The following is a 26,482-nucleotide window of genomic DNA, read 5'->3' as shown; positions in this document are numbered from 1 at the left end:
AAAAGCATTTAAAAAAGGAATTGTGGAAACTGAAAACTGAGACTGAAACAAGAGACATTAATTTCCCTCAACACCATCAGACTTGTCACATGGAGTAGCAACAGGTACAAGGTATAGCTTCTGTCAAAAGGTCACTTTAAAAAAGGGTCGAGACAGACAAATTTATAGTACATAAATCTATTGGCAGCTGCTAGTTATGGTAAAAAAAATATGAATGGGATCCTTATATTCAAACATGCAACAGTGGGATTAATTTTAGAAGGGGATAATTTGTGGGTGGATTTTTAGATGGGGTTCCAAGTGGCTACCTCTGCCCATCTAGAAATCTGGAGGTGAAACTGCCGCTGCCCCCCCCCCGAGCTTCAGAGCACCACACCTTATGAGATAAGCATCTCCGGCATAGCTCCCAATAGTCTGGATTCAACCAGAGAAACCTCAGTTTTGAATGCCTAATGAAAACTGTTATGCCTGTGTATTTGTGCAGGATAAGCAACCTTGACATCTCAATGTCTTTTTTGATTCTAAGCAAAAAAATAAATAAATCAGAAGCTGCTATGTAACAAAGCTTGATGTCCAGTCACTGGGATGGGGAGTTGCAGGAAGGAGTTGTTGCTTTTAAAAAAATGTAATTTACTTGACACATCAAGCTGCGTGATGTTACTTAAACCGCTTTACTTTTTTTTTTTTAAAAAAAAAAAACTTTTCATTGTTAAGCAGTTTTCAAGAGCAATTCTTAACCTTCTTGTGTCTATGGTGCCAATACTCCTCTAGGTCAGGGGTCAACAAAAATTTTCAGCAGGAGGCCAGTCCACTATCCCTCAGACCTTGTGGGGGGCCAGATGGCGGCAGCAGAGGGATTATGAGCGGCGTGCAAAAGAGCTCTAGAGAGGGGTTGCTTTAAATGCAGCTGCTCACGTGATCACGCTGCTGCTGCTGGTACCAATCAAATCCCAGCTCCCTTCCTCCACAGGGCAAGGAGAAGCCAGGAGGCGGGAGGGAAGAGGTACCGCCACAGTGTGTGTTTTGGGGGGCGGGCGGATGGCACAGCTTGGACGATCAGAATCAGATTCACACCGATCCACGCAATGATTCCTGGACCATCTGTGGGCTGGATCCAGCAGGCAATTGGGCCGGATCCAGCCCCTGGGCCTTAGTTTGCCAACCTGTGCTCTAGGTCTCCTGTGGATGTATGGTAAGCATTATTTTTATGGGCCAAGAAGGATGCTGCCTGCTTCAGTAATAAACCACACATGTCCAATCCACTCACAACACCAAGAAAAAAGAACCACTCTGAAGCAAATTCTGGTTTGAAATGAGCCTTATAACCCTTATAATAGCTTGAAGAGCAGGTAATATAAACATGAATGTCTCATTATTTTAATCATACGTTCCATTTGCCGCTGTATTTAAATGTTGAGGCACTTTCTACAATTTGCATAAATTCGGTGAGCCCTGCTCTAACAAAACAGCTGTAGGAATGAAAAGAGAACGTAAAAAATTATTCCCCCCCCTTACCAGAGGAATTTTTCTCATACCATCTGCCCTTTATTTTTAATTTCTGAACACAGCTGCAAATAAATATACCATATGTCTGATCCCTGATGCTGGCTTTAATCTTTACAAACCAACTATGGTTGAGGCTTGTTAAATCCCTTATGTAGCATTTCTCAGCAATTATCAGCTGCATTATCACACCACACCTGTGTGTAATCATTGCATACAAACTACTGGTGTGCCTGATTTTGAGCAATAATGTCAATCACAACCACAGCTAAAGCAGTTCTATACAGTATATCAGTTTCCTGCCTGTCCCATACAGTATTGCCACTAATTTTCTCTATTTAGGATCTCTCCTATCCTTTCAATATATCACCTAGGAAGTGGGTGGGGTCAGGGCCAGTGCTATCATTGGGTTAGACATCAGAGTACTGACGTTTGAGGGACATGGTTTGATACAGAGTAGTTTTTGTTACATCTTATAAATTTCTGATAATATTTTACTTTTATTTTATATTTTGAATGCAGTTTCTCAAAGCTCAGACTTATAAAATGTACATATGCTCAACAATGTTGCAAAAGGGAATAGCTGGCTTAGCAAGTATATATCACTTTGGAGATTTCTGAGCATCAGCACTTGACCTGAAGGAATCGGTGACAAAGTGGGCAAAGGAAAAGGCACCTAAGGTGATATTTTGATGTGCCTAAAATCGAAACGTTTAAGAGACTCAATTCACAAATTTATTCAAAATGATTTGTGTGCTAAAACATTTTCTTTTGCATTTGAGAAAGACAATCAAAGGTTGTTGTGCTACTTATTCCTGCCATTTAAAATAAAATTAGCAGCTTCAAGTTTTTGTGCTTTTCAGTTTTGCTACAAGATATCTGTTTTTTAAAACTGAAGTTAGCAATTTTGGAGGGGCGCGCGCGTTGCAATAGCTTAGGCGGGCGCAACATAGTCTGGCACCGACACCGGAGTAGCAGGCAGAATAGTTATTATTTATTTATTATTTAAAGCACAACGATTGCATCACAAGCGGCACATTCATAACTCACATGCTCTGTGCACGCTGCGTCATGGCGGCTGTGATTTAATATCAGAAAGGAGCAGGCGCCTGAGAAACTTTGCCTGCTTGTCAGGAAGAGCAAATCCCCACCCGAGAGTGACGAAGCACAAAGGAGGCAGTGTGCGCGTGTGACAGATGCCGCTATTATTGGGCTGTTGTATATCCAGAAACATTTTAACCAGAACAGACCCATTAAAAAGAATGGACCTAAGTCAGCCCTGCCAAGTCATTGCAGTTAAGTCTGTTCTAACGTTGGAGGCAACCCATTGTGTTTTCCCTGTGTTTGAAGCAGCGCACATGAGGATCTATCCGTGTCAGTCAACAAATAATACATATACAGTATAATGCAACTTAAGGCAATAACAGTAAGGCTAGGACAGAGCGAACAACGCGCTCTCATTTTCCGCATGCGCGGTGCGATGCGAGGATTCTCTCACCCCCCCCACACACACCTCGCGCGCTTGCGGCGCAAGGCACGCTGGGTAGCGTTGCCCGGTTACCGTTGCTATGGAGGGCCTAGCGCCCCCTCGCCGCTCTCTCGCCCCGACAAAGCTTTGATTTGCGAAGATGGTGAAGCAAACGATCCAGATCTATGCCCGGGTCAAGCCCCTCGGCAGGAGGCAGCCGCCGGGGGTAGGTGGCGCGGGGAGGAACCAGCTGCGTCCGAGGGACGGAACGAACGAATAAATAAATAAATATACAGGACGTCACGGGGGGGGGGTGGAGTGGCTGCTGCTGCTGCTGCGTGTGAGGGGCGCCCTTTGGCAGGGAAGGGATGGAGGGGACCCTGCTGTGGAGACGAGCTGGAAGAGGAAGGCGAGGAGGGCGGCCCGCTGAGCAAGTGGTGGCTTGGTGTGGCTGATGCCTGAGAAGCGAATGCGCCGCCTTAGGCAGTCGCAGGCGCATCGAGAGCGAATCCAGACGATCTTTCTGTTCACGTGATTAGTAGAATCACCATAAAGTTCTGGTCTGTTGAATCACTCATCAAAGAATTCATTTCCAGCTGGGTTTTTTCCCCCTTTCTTTTTCTGTATCCTACACAAGTAGAAGTTGTAAACAGGGGTGCCAACTTCAATAAAATATTGGGGGGGGGGAGGTGAGCCCCGCCCCACATAATTGAGCAAATGATACGGTGCATGCAAACTGAACAGCAACGCCCATCATCTTTTTTTGGGGGGGGGGCTGGCCCAATCAAACAATTTGTTGAGGGTTGGCCCCTTGGCCTCTAGGATTTGGCTCCTGTGGTTGTAAGTTTTCATGGGAATTTAACCCATATTCGTCATAGCAGCTTGTTTTGGCCCTAAACGGAATATAAATTGATGCGTAACAATATATACTATCACCATTAGAATGGGTTGTTGGATACCTGAGAGTTGGGATTTTGATTGTGACACTCCGAATGCTTTGGCAAAGTTATAATGATGATGATGATGATGATAGAATCCTAGAACTGTAAAATTGGAAGGGATCCCGAGGGTCATCTCGTCCAACCCCCTACAATTCTGGAATCTCAACCAGATCATACATCACAGATGGCTTGTCAACCTTAGCTTAAAAACCTTCCACGTAGGAGAGTCCACCACCTTCAGACAAAGTCCATTCCACTGTTGGACATCTCTTAATGATCATTCCCCCATATATCAATTGTAAATACAGTGGTACCTCGGGATGCAAATGGCATCTTTTCCAGAGCCCTGTTCGCATCCTGAATAGAACGTAAGACGCGTCGGCGCGTCGGCTTTGTTTTGCCACTTCTGCACATGCGTGTGACGTCATTTTGAGCGTCTGCGCATGTGTGAGCGGCGAAACCCGGAAATAACGCGCTCCGTTACTTCCGGGTTGCCGCGGAGCGCAACCTGAAAGCACTCAACCTGAAGCACATTTAACCCGAGGTATGACTGTACAGAACAGTAAATAAATAAATGACATTACGTTCTGTAGAATCAATTAAATTATGTATTTGTGTATCTTTAACTGTTGAATGGCAGACAACTCTGCAACTGAAACTCTTTCCTCGATTCCTCCTGCCAACTATGATTAATAGGAAATGGTTTACCTGCTATTATGCAAGTTTTTTTAAAATGCAAAGAACTTGCCAGAAAAAATAACAACCTATGGTATCTATCTGCACCATGAAGCCCCTGCCCTAATTGGCTCACTATGGCAATCATAGTCCCTGGTAATTACCTGCAAGACTTGTTTGGAAGTTGGAGTAGGGCTTAACAGGTCTTTTTTCAGTTGGAGCTCACCAGAGCTGTTTCAGCACCTCTCGGGTGGGCACCACTGCCATTCTAAGAGAACAAGGGAGGTGTTCATGATGAGTTCTGACAACTCTTTTTCTAGAAAAATAGCACTGGAACTTACATTTGATATGACACACACAGTTCTGTATTTAATAGGTGGTGAAGATCTGGCTTATTATCCTGCCATATTCCTCTATACATTACATGTGTAAGATTTCAATGTCTTCCATACAAATATATTTTCCTTATTTGTGTATAATTTGGTAACAGATGTGAATATAAACCCTTCTTGATATTACTGGTTTCATTATTGGTATTACTATTAGATATATTCTCTTTTTTAAAAAGCCTATTGGAAGTTGTCCATAGAGTCTACAGTTTTAGGTCTAAGGGTAATTTATGCTGTATTCTGGGGGAAAAAAGGAATTTCACCAATACAAATAACATATTAAAAGACTCCATATTTATTTTGTAGATATATTCAGTTGAAGAAGATGAGGCATCAGCATTCAGTTTGGAGATTATTGTGCCACGTGATTTGGCAGATGGATTTGTCAATAACAAACGAGAAAGCTACAAATTTAAGTAAGTTAATTTGTCCCCTTGGTACATAGTTAATTTTAGGAATGTTGTATGTTTGAACATTGTGAATGGCACAATGGCAAAACACAAAAATGCCATCTGATAATGTTCCATCATGTTGTTTTATAGTTTGTAATCCTTTTCCCCGCCCACTGAACCCTGTGCTAAAAGGCAGAGAGGGGCGGGTGTTCACAGAGAATGTTATAGGGTGGCACTTTCATAGGTTATCCTTGCTTGTTGTTTTGTAGTAGTGCTATTATACCATGTGATCATAAGGCAACTCTGTTGTGTACTGTAGGGAGAGAAAAGAGTTAGAAGTGATACCTTTACTGCCTGATTGCATGCATCTTCATTTGGAAATAATGGGATTACACCCAAATAAATGTGCATGGAATTAAAAGGACTGCTGTTCTAGGGTAGTGGTGAGGAACCTCCATCCCATGGGCCTGATAAGGCCCACCAAACCTAAATCCAATTGAATTCAGCTGAAATTATTTCTGGGTAAATGAGTTTGAGATTGCAATGTAAAGTACCATTTCTGTCTGTTTCAATTTCCTTGCTTGGGAATGAATGACGGTTATTGATATTGTTGAAGGATGCTATAATTATGCTGAAAGCAGTCTAAAACAGCCTAGAACTATGAAGAATGAATTTGCTAACTATTTTGAAATTAAGTATTAAGGCTTAGTGATGAAGTAGTAGCTTTTGTTTTGTTTTAGATTTCAAAGCCATTACATAACATTAACTTCTCTCTGCTTTATACTGAAGTGAATGGACATGAGAGCCAGAAACCTGAAGGCTTCCAAAACATTTGTAGTAGAAAAAAATGGAGTAGTTCAGAATAGTTTCTATTAAAGAATTAGGTGGAACACATATTTGACAGAAATGTTCCACAGAGCAGGGTTCTCCTATTCTTATGCAGAGGCGGCTGCTGTCACGTTTTTTTAAAAAAACCTGCTGTAAATATGATGCTACATTAAGATGCTAAAAGATTTGTATTAAGTGTTGCAAATTGGGCACAATTCTTTTGAAGGATTGGATCTTCGACTAAAATAACTTCCTTAATGACTTCCCTTTCTTCTTCTGTAGAAGAAAACTGAAAATAATTTGTACTGTTTATATGATCTGTTTGATTCTTGGGTTAATTATACAAGTCCTGTGTGAGGCCATTTGGAAGCACTGATCCCCTTGACAGTACTAAAATACAGTTTGCTTTTTTCTAAGCAGTATAATTTTATCAGAGGATTTTATTGTAGTGTTTGTCAAAGCAGCAGTGTTTACAGTCTTTTGTGGATACAATAGCACAACAGCATAGTGTAGTAAAGACTACAGGGAAAACATTGTACTGGGTTATGTAAGTTCAGTGATGTAAACATTGACTTAGTTACAAACATATTTTTTAAAATAAAAAAAGAAGTAGTGTTTAAGATTTGCATGACCAATTGTTCATAATTTGCAGATTTCAGAAAGTTTTTGATCAGGAATCAAAACAGGATGAAATTTTTGAAGCCATTGCCAAGCCGGTTGCGGAATGGTAAGTTTGATTATTTAAAAAAATCTGTGTAATTTCTTTAATTAAATCAGCATCTAATAATCACCTAGAGGTTATGCTTTCTGTGAATGGTTTTGTCTGTTCCCAAAAGTAATTTGAAAACAATAGGCCAATGTGGTTCATCAAGGGGTGTCAGTGCAAAGTAATGCACATATTTATTTGGAGAGGCATCCAAAATGGTACATTGTCACCTATACCTGGAAGTGAAACACTCCATTTTATTATCACAGAATTCTGTCATCTTGTTTGCTTTCTGTGTGGACTAGGTCTAATTATGTGGCCTTAGTCAAGTGACTTATATTTGAATTTTACTCCTCCCTAACCTTGTGTTTGCTGGCATATGATATTATGCCAAGTTCCACTGGAGTCCACATTTCGAAGGTAGCTGTTAAAAGCTAACTTCTTTCACTGCTTGGCTGCTATTTATAAGCTAGACTTTCTTACTTAAATTCATAATGGGCAAAATAATCAACATAAAATTTGGTTACTTTTTATAAGAATTGGAATAATTGGTTTAACAATTACTAATAGGCTCATAAGTAGTTAGATCTTATATCCATCAAGGACAGCCTAGGGAGCTAAAGGTTGTAAATGGGCATTTTGATGAAAGTGTCCAGCTGCACAATCCTTCAGTCCTTCTCTTAACTTGAGCAAGTGGGTTACTGTCACCATTATTAGAAGCTACATTTTAATTTGTGTGAGAGGAAACAAAGAGGCTGCTCCCATACTAAGTAGGTGTAGGAGAACTTGCACCAGGCAGGCTGCCTCCTGCCTCCCAGTCCATCACTTCCTGCAATGACTATGGGGCTATGTTTCATCATGGTTTATCCATGTTTTGGAGGTGGGTTGTTTAGCAAATGACTGTTGCTTGTTGTAAGCTATGAGTCCTGGCTGCATATAACGCTAAGCGAAGATCCTTGGAAATGTAAACTTGGTTGAATTACCGACCACATGGGAGAAGGAGAGGTGGCAGAGCACCAGCTCTGTGTGCCTTGTCTTTACGGTGTTAAACCATAGTTTAGCATTGTATGCAAATGAGCCCTATGAATGGGTAAAGTCTCATGTAATAATTAAAAGCTGAACCCGCCTTAATTTTTAACTGACACTCCTTCACATGTTTTTGTTTAGGGTTTTTTTTAAATCTGTGTTCTTATTTTGAAATTGAAGGATTATGTATCATCTGTTTTCCCCCCAAATATGGCTTCAAATACTTTTTGGAGAAATAACAAATATGTGAATTAAATCTGTCAGTCAACAGACAGAAAAATATTTTCTTGCAATGTTTGTGTTCTTTTTAAACTATGTTGTAATTTAGCCCATTGTTAAACTGTTTGTTTCCATAGTTGAGTAACACTTGTTCTGTTTTGGTTTATAAAAGTGCAGGATGTTATCACTTGCTGGTAATTGCAGTTTTATTGCAACATAGCTCATTATTTGAACTGGGCTTTCTAAACACAGTTAAAAAAACATTTTGTTATGCACAATGTTATTTTTGAAGTATGTATTTACAGATGTGTTCATATTCTATGGTGTTCTTCACTGCGTGGTGTTTCAGTTGCTGTTCATTCTATAATTGAGTATGCCAAAATTTCCTTACAGGTTGTTACAATTAGATTAATTGTTGCTATTTTGCTATTGTGTGGTTCTTCATAATAAACATTGGTTTTATTATCTTTAAAAAACATATGCAGACAAGGTTGGTATGCCAGCTTGTCAGATCCATTTTCTAGAGGCTCAGACCAACATGTTTATGAAGATAAAAGTATACCAGTAAGTCAGGGAACAGCTTTGCTGATGTGTTTCTAGGAAAGTAGCACAACAGAAATATCAATGAAGTTCTTCAGTAGCATTCCAAGGCTGTTTGTCATATGATCACGGGGAGGCTAAATTCAGTATTACAACAGAATAAATCCAGAACAATGTCAAAATATGATAAAAGGAGAGGACATGCATGGTGCTAATTAGAGGTTTTCAGTGTCTTGTTGGCAGGACGAAGAGTTGAATCATTTTTTCCCTATTTTTGTCTTTCTTTGAACTTCCCCCCTTGTTTGCAGTATTCCATTTGTTTAACTGTTTCAGACTGCACTTCCATTCATGGTTACTTGACAACAAGCCCCATTGTGAGGTTGGATTTTTAATCTTCTGATTTGCTTAGATTACATCAGAGCTTTCCAGACTTTTCATGTTGGTGGTATACTTTTTAGACATGCATCTTTTCATGACATAGTGATTCAGTTTTACTAGCAAACCAGAGGTTAAACTAACCCCTTTTCAGCCCTGGGAGGAGCGTAGGGAGCGTTTGTGTGACACACCTACACATTGCAGCCGACACACTAATGTGTCACGACACATAGTTTGGAAAGCTCTGGATTACATGGACTTCTTTAGGTTCATTTGAAATGCTATTTTACTTAAGGCAGCCTGTCCCAACTAGTTGTCCTCCTGATATTTTAGGCTACAACTCCTTTCAGCTTGGGTTTGATGGAAGTTATAGCTCAAAACGTCTGAAAGACACCAGGTTGGGTAATGTTAAGACACTGTATTGTTTTTCTTGTTTCAGTGATGTGACTGATACATTTCTTGGTTCTCTAGTCTTTTGCTAGAGTAGACATTTTAAATGCTGTGGGTTAAACCACAGAGACTAGGACTTGCTGATCAGAAGGTTGGCGGTTCGAATCCCCACGAAGGGGTGAGCTCCTGTTGCTCGGTCCCTGCTCCTGCCAACCTAGCAGTTCGAATGCATGTCAAAGTGCAAGTAGATAAATAGGTACCGCTCCGGCGGGAAGGTAAACGGCGTTTCCGTGTGCTGCTCTGGTTCGCCAGAAGCGGCTTAGTCATGCTGGCCACATGACCCGGAAGCTGTACGCAGGCTTCCTCAACCAATAAAGCAAGATGAGCGCTGCAACCCCAGAGTCGGTCACGACTGGACCTAATGGTCAGGGGTCCCTTTACCTTCACCTTAAGCAGTTTCGGTATTCTCTGACATCCCTTCATTCCCCAGATAGTAGTCAGAGGGTCAGAACTGTATTTACTCATATTAACTGAACTTCTTATGACTTGCCAGGATCCTGAATATTTATTTACAACTTTAAAACATTTTTTTTTCTTTTATAAGTGAAACTGTAGACAATTTTGTTGCCTTGAGTAACGTTTAATAGCTCTGTTAGGGGCCAGATTAAATTGCCTCAGGAAGTGAACGTGTCTGATAACCTACCCATTGTCCACCATTGTTCTAAGCATTTCCCTTAACATATAATATTGCTTTCTGACCAGGTTCATAGGTAACATTGTTGCTCCAACAAACAATGGTTTAATGGAGCAGGAACAAGCTACCAGTTTGAGCATTTCCTCTTTCCTTTCTCTTCTCCTCCTGCACTCTTTACTTGAGATAGACTACCTGGTTTGGTGAATCAGTTTCCCATGACATCCAAAGTAGGACTCGTTTGAGTGCAACTTAAAAGTCCTTGTGTGCAAATCAGAACAAAAATGATGGTTTCCAGTGTTGGTTTCTAGCACTTTGAACTCGTTATGAATACAGAACAACTGATCTTGTGATGCTTAAGTCGTGCAATGATGGAAGAAATTTAACCATTTAATGGTTCTTTAACTTATTTGACTTACTTTCAATATGTAAAAAAATCCCCTAGAGAGCTCCAGCATTCCATCAAGGGATACCACTTACAAGAACAAGATGCACAACAGCAGAAGCCATGTGCGCTAACTAGCTAGTAAGTTACTGGACCTTGGAGAATGCTCAGACGAGACTATACTGTGAGATTCAAATGGCAAAATTGTCTGTCTCATATGGTCAGATGCCCATATGGTGATTAGGACTGGTGACCATAGAATTACCAGGAAGTCGGAGGGTCGTGGAATAAAACCAGCACACCCAGTTGTGGGGATGAGGACCCGGTCTTGAATTTATTACACAGGTATTGTTGGCTAGTCAGCCTGTTCTCTCAGCTATGTTAGAGCTATTATATTATATTATATTATATTATAGCTATTATGTTAAATGGATGTTGTATTAAAATGGAAAGAACTCAAAGTTAAGAAAGGCTCTTTTATGACTGAATGCAGCAGAAGTTCACAGTTTCCTAAATACAGTTAGGAGACTGGGAGTGTGCTGTGGGCTTGTGTGTGCACCATCCTCTTCTCTGCATGTGAATTCTACCCTCCCTTCCGTGGCTTTCTTTAATGCCAATCAGGTTTTACATGTGCATTAGCACTAACTAGGACAATGAGGGATGAAAACCCACTTATTGGTTTTATGATAGCAGCCCTGGTTTACCATGCCTAATGCTAATTCACACATAAAACAAACTATGAAGGAGAGGGTGGCTTTTATTTTGCATGTAGTGTAGGAGAGTATGTGTCACTCTTCGTTGCCTTCTCCCACAAAGAACAGCTATTGCCCATTATTCTTTGTTCATTGTCCCAGCCATTCAGCTGTGGTGTAGCATATCACATTTTCCGTCCTCTTGAACTTGTTTTGTGGCTCGATTGAATGCAGCTGTAGCATGTTGATTCTGGACATGTAGGTGATTTTTGCTGGTACAGTAGGTTGCTGGGCGATTTAACTGGCAGACAGAATAGTTTCCAACACAGTGGCTACATGAATAAAAGGTTTTTAAAACTTACTTATGCTACCCAAATACTGAAAAGAAAGATATTGTCAGTTTTCCAGTTATAGATCATTTATTGCTTCTGGTATTTTTGACTATAAATTCTTTGGAACAAGAGTTGTCATTTAGTTTTATATTTACACAGCATCTGGAACAGCACGTTCCTAACCTGGCTAAGTGCACTCTGTCTCGTATATTCTGACCAGAATATTTATTACTGGAGTTTGCAGAGTTTTGTGTTATTGTAGCTTACTTTAAAGAATGCATAACCACAGTAACTTGTTGTAACACAAGTTTGTCTTCTTTTGAAATCGCAACTTAAACTGCAAGTGCCAAACATCTTTTTTGTGTATGTAGATCTAAGTGATATATTGCTTAACTTGAGTCCTGGGATCAGTACCTTAAAAGCATTACACAAGTTTGCCTAGAATCCTGGACAACAACTAATTTTATGGGAGAACCACTTTGAGGAGAGGGTGGAGATTGGTGGGCAAGTCAGCAAGTCCTGGTGCCACAGCCTCCAGTTGCTTCTGCACTTTTCTTGCCAACTGGCATTTGACCATAGAATTGGCCCTGATTTTTTGGCTAGAAGCTTTTTCTTTCCTTGTTTGTTCTCCAAAATGTTGAGGACTTCAGACTAAAACTCTTATATCTAAATATTCTAATTTTAAGATGTCATTTTCATTGGACTCTGAATACAGCAGCATGAAATCTGAAATATTAAACATTAACAAATAATAGTTCACTATAAAATGCCTGTAGTCAGAGGAAATAAAGCTTCTGATAACATTACTGCACACAGAGGAAATACTCTGAGATGAATCGTAGCGCTCTGATATTTGTGCTGACAGATTCTGCAATGCCACTGTTACATTTCCCAGTTATTGCCATTGACACTTCCCTCTCTTGCTTGTCTAACAGCTCCATGATTCAATGGCTGGCTAAACAGAAAGGGGAGCAGGGGGTGTCTTCAAACTGGTTGCTTTGCTATTCACTAGTGAAAAGAACCCCACCTCTTTCAGGGTGTGGGTGTGTGCAGTCATATTCTGAAGGACTTCATTTCACATCAACAACCACAACTCAGCCAAATAGCTCTGGCCCAACAGACAGTGGCAGAGCTTCATGCTCTGGCACCGGGGGCGGAGAACAGGCGGGGCGGAGCTGGCACGCATCCTGGGGGTGGGGCACATGTTCTGGGGTGGGGCACACCACCTGCGGGGGTGCCCAGCACTGGCGGGGGGCAGCCGCGATGGAACCCCACCGGGATCATGCTTCCCCCGCCCCCCTCTTCCTCCGCCAGTGCCAACAGAGACTCAATTTCCTCAGGGTCTTGCGAAAGAACAATGTTAAACAACAATTGATGACCTCCTTCTACCAGTCCACAACAGAAAGTGTCCGCTCATATTGTATCACAGTGTGGTACGTTGGCTTGACAGCCACGGGCAGAAAGTCTTTACAGAGTGGGGTGAACACAGCACATCATATCACGGGCTGTCCCCTGAGCCTGCTAGATGACATTGCAAGGGACCAATGCCTTAGGAGAGCGAGAAAAATTCTCCGGGATGATTCACACCCCGGCCAGCACCTCTTTAATCTTCTACCCTGGGGCAGGAGATATAGAAGTATAATCAGTCGTACCAACAGGCTAAAAAACAGTTTCTATCCGTGGGCTGTTAGGCTGCTGAACAGAAAATAATATAGTGCAACTGACTTTCAGGGTTGGTGTGTTGTGCGACAAGCACACAGAGTGCAATGAGATTGAGTGTTGGGGAGGGAGGGAAGCTTGGTTAATTTCATTGTACACAGGTTGTACATTGACAGTAAAGGTATTGTTATTATTATTGTTATTATTATTAGAGCACAAGATTCTTAATCTCAGGGTTGTGAGTTTGAGCCCCATATTGGGCGAAGATTCCTGCATTGCAGGGCGTTCGACTAGATGACCCTCATGGTCCCTCCCAACTCTACAATTCCATGATTCTATCATTTAAAATCAAGGGAATTGAGTGAGTCCTAAAACCTCTCTATTTCTATGAAATATCAGAGAAAGAAGAACTGGAATAGGTACTTTGGGCTGGTAAATAAGTATAAAATCCACCCTCTTTGGAACTAGCAGGATGGTCTATAGTTAGTTCTAGCCAATGGCTTAGCAGTTGAGAACCAATGATATACTGGAAGGCATTACAGTGGTGCCCCGCAAGACGAATGCCTCGCAAGACGGAAAACCCGCTAGACAAAAGGGTTTTCCGTTTTTGAGCTGCTCCGCAAGACGATTTTCCCTATGGGCTTGCTTTGCAAGACGAAAACGTCTTGCAAGTGTTCCGATTTTTTTTCACTCCCCCCCTTTTCTAAGCCGCTAAGCCGCTAATAGCCTTTTAGCCGCTAATCCGCTAATCCTTTAATAGCTGCTAAGCCTTTAATAGCCGCTAAACCGCTAATAGCGCTAATCCGCTAAACCGCTAATAGGGTTGCTTCGCAAGACAAAAAAACCGCTAGACGAAGAGACTCGAGGAACGGATTAATTTCGTCTTGCGAGGCACCACTGTACCATCTTTTGATATCCCTTAGTAAGCAGTGGTGAAGCCATACAATAGACAAACATGCATCACATCCTTCTTCTTATTCGTGTAGGTGGCTTGACATCGAGGTCGGTAGAGTCTATTTGCAGCATGGTGGGGGAAGAAAATAATGCCCTTTTTGAATACCACTTTGACATGATTATAGGGTTTTTATTTAGCATGTTTTGGGTTTGTTTTCTTTCCTCCTTTTTAAATCTCACTGAAAAATGAAGTGTCAGAACTATAAAGATTAAAGTGGTGTGGTTTTTTTAAAAAAAGACACTCAGCTATGGAGCCACAGATCTGAAATTGTATCAAGGATTACTATGTTTTCCCTCAAACTGCTATTATAAGGCATAGTATCTTATAAAATTTATTTTGACACAAAATCCAGATTGCCCAAGCATTCAAATTAATGTAAACTGCTTAAATTATAAACACTGCACATCTTTTTCAGGCCAATTTCTGACAGCTTTTGTGGAAAAAATGTATGCAGTGTGTATTTGCACTGAAAAAAATCCATGCTGCTAAGTGTATATATAAAGAACTGCGCATATCCATGAAATGAAGAGCATTGCTAAATAGGGTTTATACTACAGATTTGGCAGGGAGACAAAAGATGTAATAATGAGATATTTTGTTTATTTTAATGAAAATAACTTTTATCTCCAAATGAGGAAGGATATTTAAATGTATCTCCTTGAAAACATCTGTCTCAAAACTTTAAAATGACGGTAAACTTTGTTTCTCATAAGCATTACTACTTGAAAGTTGAATTAGTCAGTACTATGCCATATTTCACTCTGGTTCTAAAGGGTGTCTATGATGGATAGAATGGAACTACAAAGATGCCAGAAAAATAGTTTAGAGAAGGGGTGTGACTGAAATATTAATAGTTGACGACTATCATCAGCATGTATTTTACATACTTTGATCTCCAGTTTATTTTTAGCCAAAAATAAAAAAGCTCCCTGAATAAAAGCTTGAAACACTTCAAGACTTGATTAGTTCTTGAGTGAAAAATAAAGTTTGTATGTACAGTTGTACCTTGGTTCTCAAACGCCTTGGTACTCACACGTTTTGGCTCCTGAATGCTGCAAACCCAGAAGTTAGTGTTCTGGTTTGTGAAAATTTTTCAGAAGCCGAACATCCGATGAGGCTTCCACTTGACTGCAGGAAGCTCCCGAAACTCATTAAGTTTGAGAACCAAGGTTCCACAGTATCTACCTTTGTGCTTTTCCTCTGTTTCACCTCGTTCCATAGTTATTGAAGGACCACCTCATTTAATGGCTAATGCAGGACTGTATATAATGTAGGAGCAGTTAAGATTCTTTTGGTCCAAAAGCCCTATTTACCCATTCAAGGCCTCTCTTATAAAGTGGCAATTTTTACCATTTACAGTGGTACCTCGGGTTAAGTACTTAATTCGTTCCGGAGGTCCGTACTTAACCTGAAACTGTTCTTAACCTGAAGCAGCACTTTAGCCATTGGGGCCTCCTCCTGCTGCCGTGCTGCCGGAGCCCGATTTCTGTTCTCATCCTGAAGCAAAGTTCTTAACCTGAAGCACTATTTCTGGGTTAGCGGAGTCTGTAACCTGAACCGTATATAACCTGAAGCGTATGTAACCCGAGATACCACTGTATTTTTAACTTGATTATTTTAACTCAGTACTTCAAAGTCTTTGTGTTCCCCAATCAGAATTCCCTTATTTTCTTTTAAGTCTGTTGAAATCAGATTTGGTCCATGAAGGATTACTCAATTAGCTTTATATTGCCAAAGTAACATGCCTCTCCTGAATCTAGGGAGTGAAATGTAACAATCTTTTATATATCTGTACAACATGCTACCCTGTCACAAATTCATGAATGCCTTACTATGAAACTTTGTAGCATGACAAAAACTTGCTACAGTCCATTTTAGCATGGTTACTTTTTTTTAGATTATGTCTTTGATGTGTTTCTGTTTGAGATACAGATATAATTAACCAAATAAAGCAATTCTGTAACCATTTTAAAGTTCAACTACCTAAGAGAAAAGCATTCCAGTCTCTAGTCACATTGTAACTTCCAAAAAGGGCATCTGCAGAACAAGTGGTACTCTGCAGGTGGTTGCCTAGCATTCTTTCTCTAGCTAGCTCTCCTTTTGCTAGTTCCTCAACTCTTTCTTCTCCTAATCCAGTGATGGCCCTCCAGCTATATTGGGACTACAGTTCCCATCATCCCTGACCACTGGTCCTGTTAGCTAGGGATGATGGGAGTTGTAGTCCCAAAACAGCTGGAGGGCCAAGTTTGGCCATCACTGTCCTAATCCATATCTTCTTGTGATGGCAATTGGCTGGATTTTTAAGTTTTGCTGGCATCATCATCATCACCACCACCATCATCACCATTATTCCCCGCCCAGCTTAACTAGACAAATATCATTTTTTACAAAACAGAAACTCTTCCCCCTCCAGTCTCAGAACATCTTCTTGGTATTGTTCCATACCATGCGGGAATGACTTTCATTTGGGGCAATTTGGACATGATGAGGGTGAATAAACTGAAGCTCCATCCAGGCAACTTGAAACCTGACATTGGAATAGATGTGCAACCTGTTCTGTGCAGGGTTACACTTTCATTGACTCAGCTGATGTACAGTTTGGGAGTATTCCTGGAACTATCCCTGCTCTTGGATACTCAGGTAGTGGTAGTGCCCACAAGAACCCTTTACTAGCTTCAACTAGTATGCCACATATGCTCTTCCCTGGAGAATATGTACCTATCCTCAATCTCAGTTCCACCTTGGATGATTGTAGTTCATCTTGGAGCAAATATCGAAGATAGTCCAGAAACTTTGACAGTTCAAAATGTGGCTACAGAGTCGTATCCTAGTTTAAGCGGAGCCAGCTTTCATATCACATTTTGTAAACTGAGATTAAATTATTGTTTTGCACTTTAGATGTAACAAACAAACAAACGAAAATCTGGTTTAGTAAACTGCGGAAGCGTTGAATTACAGCAAGACAGAGTAAGAAGCTGTGAGAATGTGAGGACCAAGCCCAAGAAACTGATCACTCAAGAATTGCCCAGTTTCAGTGCAATGCTACAAAGTTCGAAAATATTCTGCTAATCCTAAAGTGGACAAACAACTGTTTCACTCTGACAACATGATATAACATAGAAACCCCCCCCCCATAACTTCTTTTTGAAACAAAGGTGGAATATATGCCTAATAACGAGGCAGAAAACAAATACTTATGAGAATTCTGGTATTTTTGTTTTCGGCAGATACTGGCTTTCTTTGGCATCTTATTGTGTTCTTTTCTTTGACATTTTGCTATTGTAGATTACGCTGAGCCATCTGGCAAATGCTTAGGCTTCCAGATAAATGAGTTGGAGGCCTTTTGCCTCTCTTATGGCACCAGACTCACTGTTGACCTACACATGGCCCCATCCTCCTAGGGAAGAAAAGGAAGGTTTTGCTTTTTTTTTTTTTTTTTTGCATGGCTTATTTATAACTTTACTCATAAACAGAGTGCACAAAAATACTTTCCCCCTCTTCTTTTACATAACATATGTTGAGTATTTGAGCTGAACAAACAAAATACAATCTTCTTTTGAAAACTAGTAAGTCTTATCAAGAGAATGATTACTTCATCAAGCTGAAATGTTTCCATTGATATGATTTCAGGAATATGATATAATTATGGGAGAAGCCATAATTCATCATTACATATGCAAGTCAACAAGACAGGGATCAACCCCCACCCCCACCCCCGAGACAGCATACAGTTGATATGGTTTATCTCAGGCACCCCCAACCTTTGGCCTTCCAGAGGTTTAGGACTACAATTCCCATCATGCCTGACCACTGGTCCTGTTAGCTAGGGATCATGGGAGTTGTAGTCCAAAACATCTGGAGGGCTGTAGGTTGGGGATGCCTGGTTTATCTCATCCAGCAACACACACTGCAAACCACTCCCTGGGCCCTCTGGTGTCTCACATTGCCAACAAAAAATAGCGATTCACTTGATGCTGGCATAAAAGCTTCCTTTATATATAGTGGTACCTCAGGTTACATACGCTTCAGACTACAGACTCCGCTAACCCAGAAATAGTACCTCGGATTAAGAACTTTGCTTCAGGATGAGAACAGAAATCTCGCAGCAGCGGCGCGGCAGCAGTGGGAGACCCCATTAGCTAAAGTGGTGCTTCAGGTTAAGAACAGTTTCAGGTTAAGAACGGACCTCCAGAACGAATTAAGTACTTAACCCGAGGTACCACTGTACTATGTAAAATAATGAAACTTTACTATCTTCCCTCTCTCTTCCCACTTCTCTTTCCCCCAGCCACATATTGCTTACAACAGTAATGTCTCACTTTGAATGTGACTTGAAAACAAAGACTGTATGTGCATTGCTACCCAAGAAAAATCTTTATATATGTGAATTATCGAAGAAGGTATGTAGGATACCTTTTGCAACCTCTGGCTACATTTTGCACTGATCTCTGTCTTCTGCATTTAGAACTTTATTTTTGTGAAATTGGAAATGGTGATTGGTTTCTTCTAAAACAGTGTACTCAAAAGCTAGTATAAAATACGGACTGTGAAAAGGGATCCCTCTCCTTCTTTGGAAATTTCCCCACTGACAGTTGGAAGGGGGTTAATCAGTGATGTTTGCTGGGTAGCAATAAGGTTTTTGGGTTTTTTTACCTAGGAGGGAGGAATCAATTGCAAAGTTCTCTAAAGAGTTTCTTATTCCATTCTTCTTTTAAAAACCTGTTTAAATGTAAAAATGGCTTCAAGAAGATGGTGGCAGCCATCTTTTCCCCCATACAGTTTGCTACTGCTAAAAATGACACTGTATGGGGTTTGAGGGGGGTTTGCTTCAGTTCACATTTAAAGGTGAAGCTACCAAATTCACACTTTGCAGGACAATGTGAGAATCAAAGCATAGCCCGCCTTCAAAATTTGCACTTCAATGAATTTTGCTGTGCAGTTCTCCAGCCAAGTAACGCGTACAAAATTGCATACATTGGGGTAAGTGTGTGTAAAAATGCATATATTCACAAAAGCATTCAAAAATGTGTTAAATTAAGGAAAATTGCTTGAAAAATGTTATTTTTCATCTTAAGAGATGTAAGGAATATTCAGTCATGCCAGCAAAGATTTCCATGGCTACACTAATCAGAGAGTGAAGGTTTATAAACCAATGTTTATATTCCATAGATAACATATTTATTCCTCTACTTTCAGTGCTCTAGCTGGCTATAATGGCACCATATTTGCTTACGGACAGACGGGCAGTGGCAAGACCTTTACCATAACAGGAGGAGCAGAACGTTACAGTGATAGGGGCATAATTCCACGGACACTATCTTACATATTTCAGCAGTTGCAGAAGGTACAGGTCATTCTCTCTGATCATTTTTCTTTAAAACATTTCATTAACTAAATATAATGATATAGCTAAGGAAAGAAATACTGATTTTATCATGATATCTGGTTGCCTTGAAATTATTATCTGTGTGGGGATGTTATACAATTGTTATTAAAAGTTTTTAAATGTTCTTAATTTTTTGATACTTTTAATTAGTTTTAAGATGTTAAATATGTTTTTATTTCATTTTTAACTTCTTGGTTTTTCTGCCAGGGTTCATTTAGTCATTAAAACCTCAATAAGGCTGAGATATCAGTCCTTGGAGATATATTTTCAAACCATTCACGATAAACTGATTTAGATTCTGTAGAAGACTGGTTCAGAACCAGATACACAGTCTGTCTTAAAAATGTATTAAAACATTATTGCTGAACTGTAAGTATTCGGAGACAGAAATGTCCAAAATTCTCCCTGATTTTTGTGGGCCTTTTTTATTGTTCAATAAAGATTTGAAATACTTATGAATGATATGCAAGAGGTTTTTTCATTGATTCTGTCTGAGCAAAGAAAGGATAAATATTAGGCAACTTTCTTTGTATAACTGCACCTGCAGACCACATGAACCAGGTAAATCTGTGAACAGTAAAAATGCAATTAAAATATTTTGTGCAGAAATGTATTTTTCTCAAGAGACTCTTTCCCATCTGTTTTGAATTTAACATTTTTAGATCTGTTAAAAATGGTATGTGGACCAAAAGGACTAGTTAACAAGATCCCATCAAAGACCTTGAAGGGTGAATGCCATTCATAGGACACAGCTTACAGCTGCTCCACAGGTGGCGCTGCTGGTGAATGTTCATTGCTATGCTGGTTACAGACATGGCTGAATTATGAGATACAGTGTTCTGTGTTCCTAAATCCTCTAAAATGGAAGTAAATCCTGTTATTATTAATGCGACCTTACTTCCATATGAATATATTTAGGATTAGAGGTTAGTTACTGTGAAATGCCCAATTTTACTTTAGTTTATTGCACCTGTTCCTTTGGATTCCTTGTATATTTTAGATATTTCTGCATTCTTTGACTAATTCAGTTGCCGTTTGTTCCCCTAAAATGGCTAAAAGGAGCATGTAATTATGTGGCTTCCTCATGCTCTCTTAACCATGGCTGAGAGTACGTCTGCAGTGGCCCTATCATTCTGAGTAGCAATCTGCTTTGCATTTAGTATTTTTTCTTAGCAATAGTTGGAATACAGGTTTGAGCTTAGTGTTATACTCCCTCAAACAAGATGAAACTTGAAGTAAAGGATTTTGTTAATCGGATCTAGGGAACAAAGCACTGTAGAAACTTTATTAAACTGAGAACTGATAAGTTAATGAAGAGGTTAGTATTCTTGTCAAATAGGATGTGACAGTCTGAGAATGATTCTTCTGCAACAGGAAATGAAAGGACCTTGGTATTTTGCCATATTCCACAAAAGAGAAAATGAAATTCTGTTTATATGTTGAAATATCAGTTGTATCACCTCATTAACCAATAGAGGCAAAGCCAAAGTGGAACATTTATGTCCTTCTGAGTTGAAACTCTCGGATATTATTTACTGTCACTGCTTGTTCATCCAAGTTGCAACTGAGTTAAGAGTTTTTGGTTTATAAGCCTTGACCAGTATCTCTGTTTGGCAGGAAGGTGGCATAGAACTAGTCTGAATATATACATAAGTGGGCTTAAAAAGTTCAAATTTTAAAACAGGAAAAAATTCACTTACTGGATTGCCTCAGTTTAGTACTGGAATGGGTCTTCGCGGTCTGTGGTCCCACATATGGGATCTCTAGCTAGGCAAAGCTAGATTCAGTATATTCTTGCACATTAGGCGGGGAGCTGGCGCTCTCCCATCTCTTCCTGGTTGGAGGTCCTAGCATATGTGCATACCCTTAGAGGTGCATGCAACTTCCAGCTCAGTTTTCTTCTAACTGCTGTGTTAGGTAAAGGTAAAAGGTAAAGGACCCCTGAATGGTTAATTCCAGTCAAAGGCGACTCTGAGGTTGCAGCGCTCATCTCGCTTTCAGGCCGAGGGAGCCGGCATTTGTCCGCAGACAGCTTTCTGGGTCATGTGGCCAGCATGACTAAACCGCTACTGGCACATGACTAAACCACTACTGGAGCTCACCCCGTCACGGGAATTCGAACTGCCGACCTTCTGATCAGCAATCCCAAGAGGCTCAGTGGTTTAGACCACAGCGCCATCCACTCCCCCCTTTTACCTTGCTGTGTTAGAAACAGCTAGTGGAAAGCTTATTACTGTAAATTTACTGAATGTGGATTATCTTGAAGGAACTGTTTGTTAAATCCAAGGTACTCAGAATGCAAAGCTCAGTCTAAAGACACTCAAGGAATCACTGAGATGGATACACATTTCTCTCTTACACCGCCAAGCCCAGTTTTTTGTGTATGGTTTGAATAATGTTTGTGGAAACACCAACCATGGCATTTTGGTGGCATGGTAGGAGTGGAAAATGTATAGCTTTGGAGAGGTGCTGCCTCTTGTAAATCGTAATCCATGGCGGGCCTTGGGGAAGGGGGAAACAGTAACAGTGAGTTGTCCTGCCCAAATATTTGTAATATCCATAGCCTTCCGTGTCTTCCTACAATGGGAAGCCTAGTAAAATAGAAAATAACTCACCACCTCAGTAAGCCATCCTTGGTTGATAGGAGCATATTCCATACCCAAACAAAGGGGCAATATGAGTTGTTTTCAGGCTTTGTACATTCAGAGAACCCTTTCCACATTGACATTCTGCCAGGGAACCTCTACAAGTTGCAAATAAGTATGGTGCAGTCTAGGATGTATATTAGTGTCTGTGAGGCACTGCCAGGCCTATTGGGCTATCCACTGTCCTACATGAACTGATGGGCACAACTTAGAACACAACTGGTACTCTCTTGAGGCTGCACATTGCAAAAAAGCATTGGTAATGGACAGCAAGCTATCTTTCATTGATCCTTGTCCATCATTGGTAATGCTGTGCTGCTTGTTGCTGATCTCTGTAAGCTCACATTAATTCTTGACCCTTTGCTTTCAGACCTATTAATGATGGCAATTCTGTGCCATTTCTTTAGTCTGAAGGTTCAGAGATGCACGTGGAGATTGGGGGGCTGGTGGTTGATGTCACACCGATACCTACCTCAAGCAGTGAGAAGAGATGCTGTTCCCCACCGGGGTCCAAAGGGGAAGATTCCTTTCTTGGGATCTCTCCCAAATGAGAGATTGTAGATTCTCAGCAGACTATTATTTTCTGCTCCCCATCAGTTTCCAGATTGTCTGAGCCAACAAAGCAATTCAAGAGGTGAATGCAGAAAGATCTGGTCACAGAAACATGGAACATATATATTTGTACAAGTATGGAACCATTAAATAAATGTGATAACATATTTTGAGAAAGGTTAATAAGTAACCAGTTGTACTGCTGTTGCTCTTTTATTATAGTCTTACCATGTTTTATTCTTAATTTTATTACTGTCTTTCTCAGTATTCCAAAATGCTTATAATGGAACATTATAATTAAAAATGGGGGGGGGGGGAACCACCTTCTAATAATGTGTGTAAACCTTTCAAAGAAGGACATACTGTAAGAAGGTAAACAACACAAAATATGTACTGTCAGTGTATCCTAGGTTTTTAGATAACTATTGATCCCATCTTTTTGTTTTTCTTCTAATTCAGGATAGCAGCAAAGTATACACAACACATATTTCCTATTTAGAAATTTATAATGAGTGTGGTTATGATCTGCTGGACCCCCGACATGAAGCCTCCAAACTAGAAGATTTGCCGTGAGTGAAACATTTTTAAAAATCACAAATCTTTTCATTCCCCCCCCACCAAAAAAAAATCAGCCTTCATTAGATGCACAATTACATTTTTCTTTTTAAAAACCCACAAGTGCTTTCAGATTTAGGTGTGGTTATTCTTAATGTATTTCCTTTCCCATACCTTTTAGAAAGTAAATGTGTCAGTTTAGCATTATGTTGGATCGCATTCATTTAGTGGGAACAATTGAGTTAAAATGTGTATTTAATAGGGGTTGCTGTGGATTCTGAAAAGAGTTCGGAATTTACAGAGATGTCATTTTTTCACAGACATATCTAAAACAAAGAATATCTGTGATTTGAAAAGGGCTGCAAAAATAGAGATTTCTGATCACCATTGGCAGTTAAGAAAATTAGACCTAACAAATATTCCTACTGGACACTTGGATTTTTGCACCCTGTCTCATTCTGGCTTTTTTTTTTTTTACCAATACGTACAACTTTTTCCATAGTGGCAGAAAAATATATGAGTTTGATTAGATAGTGTTATGTTGATGGTTTCCAGTGTCAAACTGTCCCTCTCAAAAAAAAAAAAAAAGTGATAGAGGAAACTATTAATACTGTTCAGTATATTGTTTCTCATAATTCAAGTTGCTGCTGCTAGCTTTATATCTATATAAAGTTGTCTCCATTCCTCCAGTACAGGTAGAAATGTTTAAAATCCATAAGAATTAGTCCTAACTTGGACCTTGATATGGAAAAGTACCGCTAACTTATACATAATGATGGAGAGGAGGCAGAAGCAGGATTTTTGTTTTTTCTATAAACAAAGAATGTTTTCATTTGGCTAAGTAGATGGAATTTGTAGACTTCTTTAAAGCTGGGTGGAATATGCATAAAACAGAATTAGCCAAGTTGTACTGTACAAATTCTTTGGTTGCATCAGCCAAGCTAGTAACCTAACATATGAGGACTTGTTTTGGTAAGGCACACACACAGTCATGCACAATCTCAGGTCCAGATGAGGTCTACAAGTTCCACAACCATCAAGTTTTCTCTTTGTTGTTGACATAAAACCCTAAGCATCTTGGGACCCAAATGCTGAAAGGAACATCTGTGTGGTGGAGGCCCTTCTTTTCCCCCTGGTCAAGTAGAGCTTTCTTTGGGATAGAGCCTTCTCAATGGTGGCATCCCATTAATGGACTGCCCTCTCTTCTGACTGAGGTACAAACTCACTTCTGAGGTACAGACAACAATGTTTAGCTTTAGGTGTCAGCTGAAGGCATGCCTCTTTGATCAGCATTTTTTATTTTATTTTTTGCAGGGGGCAGTGATGTAGCAAGGCCAGTTAGTAATAGCATATTGCCTACTGCATTATTAGAACTATCCCAATAATTTTTTCACTTGTATATTATAATTGTGTCATGATCCTTATTAATTCATGTTTTATGCTTGTAATGAGTATGGGTTGCTCATGCGTAAGTTGCCGCCTCTCCTGGCTATGTTGCCTGGTTAAACCTTTCTGTCTGGGCAGCCCTTCACTTCGTGGCTGCCTCAGTCGCTAGCAGAATCCGTCAATGGGCGTTTCTTAAACCTTTTCCAACATAAAAGTTGTTTGACGCCAAGTCTCCTCCTACTCTCCCTGCGCGGAAGTCTTCTGCGCAGGGAGGGCGTGGGTAGCAGAGGACCCGTGCTCCCCCCGCTGGTGTCCGGTGAAGAGTCCTGGAGCCCTCTCGCCGATTCCCCCATCTACCCCCCTTTATCCCTGGTGTTGCGCTGATTTGCTTCCCCATCTGCTGAGCTGCCTCTCTCCCTGCTGGGCCCTTCTCCAGCATCATTTGAGAGCCTTCCCTCCGCCTCTAGCTCCGATGTCAGTTCCCTGACAATGCTGTTTCCTGTCATTCTTGAATTAGGGCCAGTCTTTAAGTGGAAGAAAGGAAATAAAACCAAAGATAAAGGGGGAAATGAAAGGATTTATTCTGAGGGTGGGGAAAACCATCACCACATTGCCTATGAAATGTTTCATAGGCCTGTCTCAAGGTGCAAATATTAACTGCAGTGCTGCACAGGTGTTTTTTTTGTAGTTCTGATATGAACACCTGGGAAATTTCTTTTCTCCAAGAGACACAACCTGAGGGTTGCTTTAACTGAGAGTCCTTCATTACGGGGGGTTGGACTCGATGACCCTTGTGTCCCTTCCAGCTCTAAGATTCTATGATTCTGTGTTCGGGGGGGGGGGAATAAATCCAGGCTATCTGTGCATTTACTTATTCACAAAATACACTATGGATTCTTTAAAAGGGCTGCAATATATTTTGTGCTCCAAATGCCGACATTAAGCTTTACTTCAATCTTGTGTTTTTATTTTATTTTATTGTATTGTAGAGCCAGTGTGGTGTAGTGGTTAAGAGCAGTGGAGTCTCTCAGCCTCACTCACCTCACAGAGTGTTTGTTGTGGGGGAGGAAGGGAAAGGAGATTGGTAGCCGCTTTGAGGCTCCTTAGGGCAGTGTTTCCCAACCGGTGTTCCGCGGCACACTAGTGTGCCGTGAGACGTTGCCTAGTGTGCCGTGGGAGGGAGGCGGGCGAGTCGGGCGGCGAGAGGCGGGGCGCCGGCGGCGAGCACACGCCGGGCGGCGAGCGAGCTCCCTCCCACATCCCATCGCCGCGAATGCAGGCTTTCGCTGAAGCCTGGAGAGCGAGAGGGGTCGGTGCGCACCGACCCCTCTTGCTCTCCAGGCTTAAGGAAGCTATCCCCCCAGCCGCGCAAGCTCCCAGAGCGATGCCAAAGCTGCGCGCACCTTTGCCATCGCTCTCCAACCCGTTCGGGGGGCTGGGGTCGGGGGAAGCTCCAGCTTCCCCCGCCCGCAGCCTCCCAAGCCCCGAGAGCGATGGCGAACGTGCGCACACCATCGCCATCGCTCTCTGACCTGTTCGGGGGGCTGGGGAGGGGAGAAGCTCCGGCTTCCCCCGCCCGCAGCCTCCCAAGCCCCGAGAGCGATGGCGAAGGTGCGCACACCTTCGCCATCGCTCTCCGACCTGCTCTGCGGGCTGGGGACGGGAGAAGCTCCGGCTTCCCCCGCCCCCAGCCCGCGCAAGGTCCCAGAGCGATGGCGAAGGTGCGCACACCTTCGCCATCGCTCTCCGACCTGCTCTGCGGGCTGGGGACGGGAGAAGCTCCGGCTTCCCC

At 41.2% G+C, this 26,482-nt stretch overlaps 1 protein-coding gene across 8 annotated transcripts in view; it reads left to right on the top strand.

Moving 5' to 3' along the window:
• The first annotated feature begins 3,064 nt into the window (after positions 1-3,064).
• Positions 3,065-26,482, top strand: part of KIF6 (kinesin family member 6) — a 156,325-nt gene continuing 132,907 nt past the window's right edge. For all 8 annotated transcript variants that reach the window (XR_014005924.1, XR_014005925.1, XR_014005926.1 and 5 more), the window contains exons 1-5: positions 3,065-3,197; positions 5,283-5,392; positions 6,849-6,923; positions 19,363-19,510; positions 23,209-23,318. Coding sequence is in view for 1 of the 8 variants with exons in the window: in XM_081186405.1 (XP_081042531.1) it covers positions 3,132-3,197; positions 5,283-5,392; positions 6,849-6,923; positions 19,363-19,510; positions 23,209-23,318 (509 nt within the window). In the remaining 7 variants the exon portion in view is untranslated. The remainder of the gene's footprint in view (positions 3,198-5,282; positions 5,393-6,848; positions 6,924-19,362; positions 19,511-23,208; positions 23,319-26,482) is intronic.

Source organism: Podarcis bocagei (genome assembly GCF_964188305.1).
Source record: "Podarcis bocagei genome assembly, chromosome: 3".
Taxonomy (NCBI): domain Eukaryota; kingdom Metazoa; phylum Chordata; class Lepidosauria; order Squamata; family Lacertidae; genus Podarcis; species Podarcis bocagei.
Note: the sequence above shows the minus strand (reverse complement) of the source record. Positions and strands in the feature narration are given on the sequence as shown.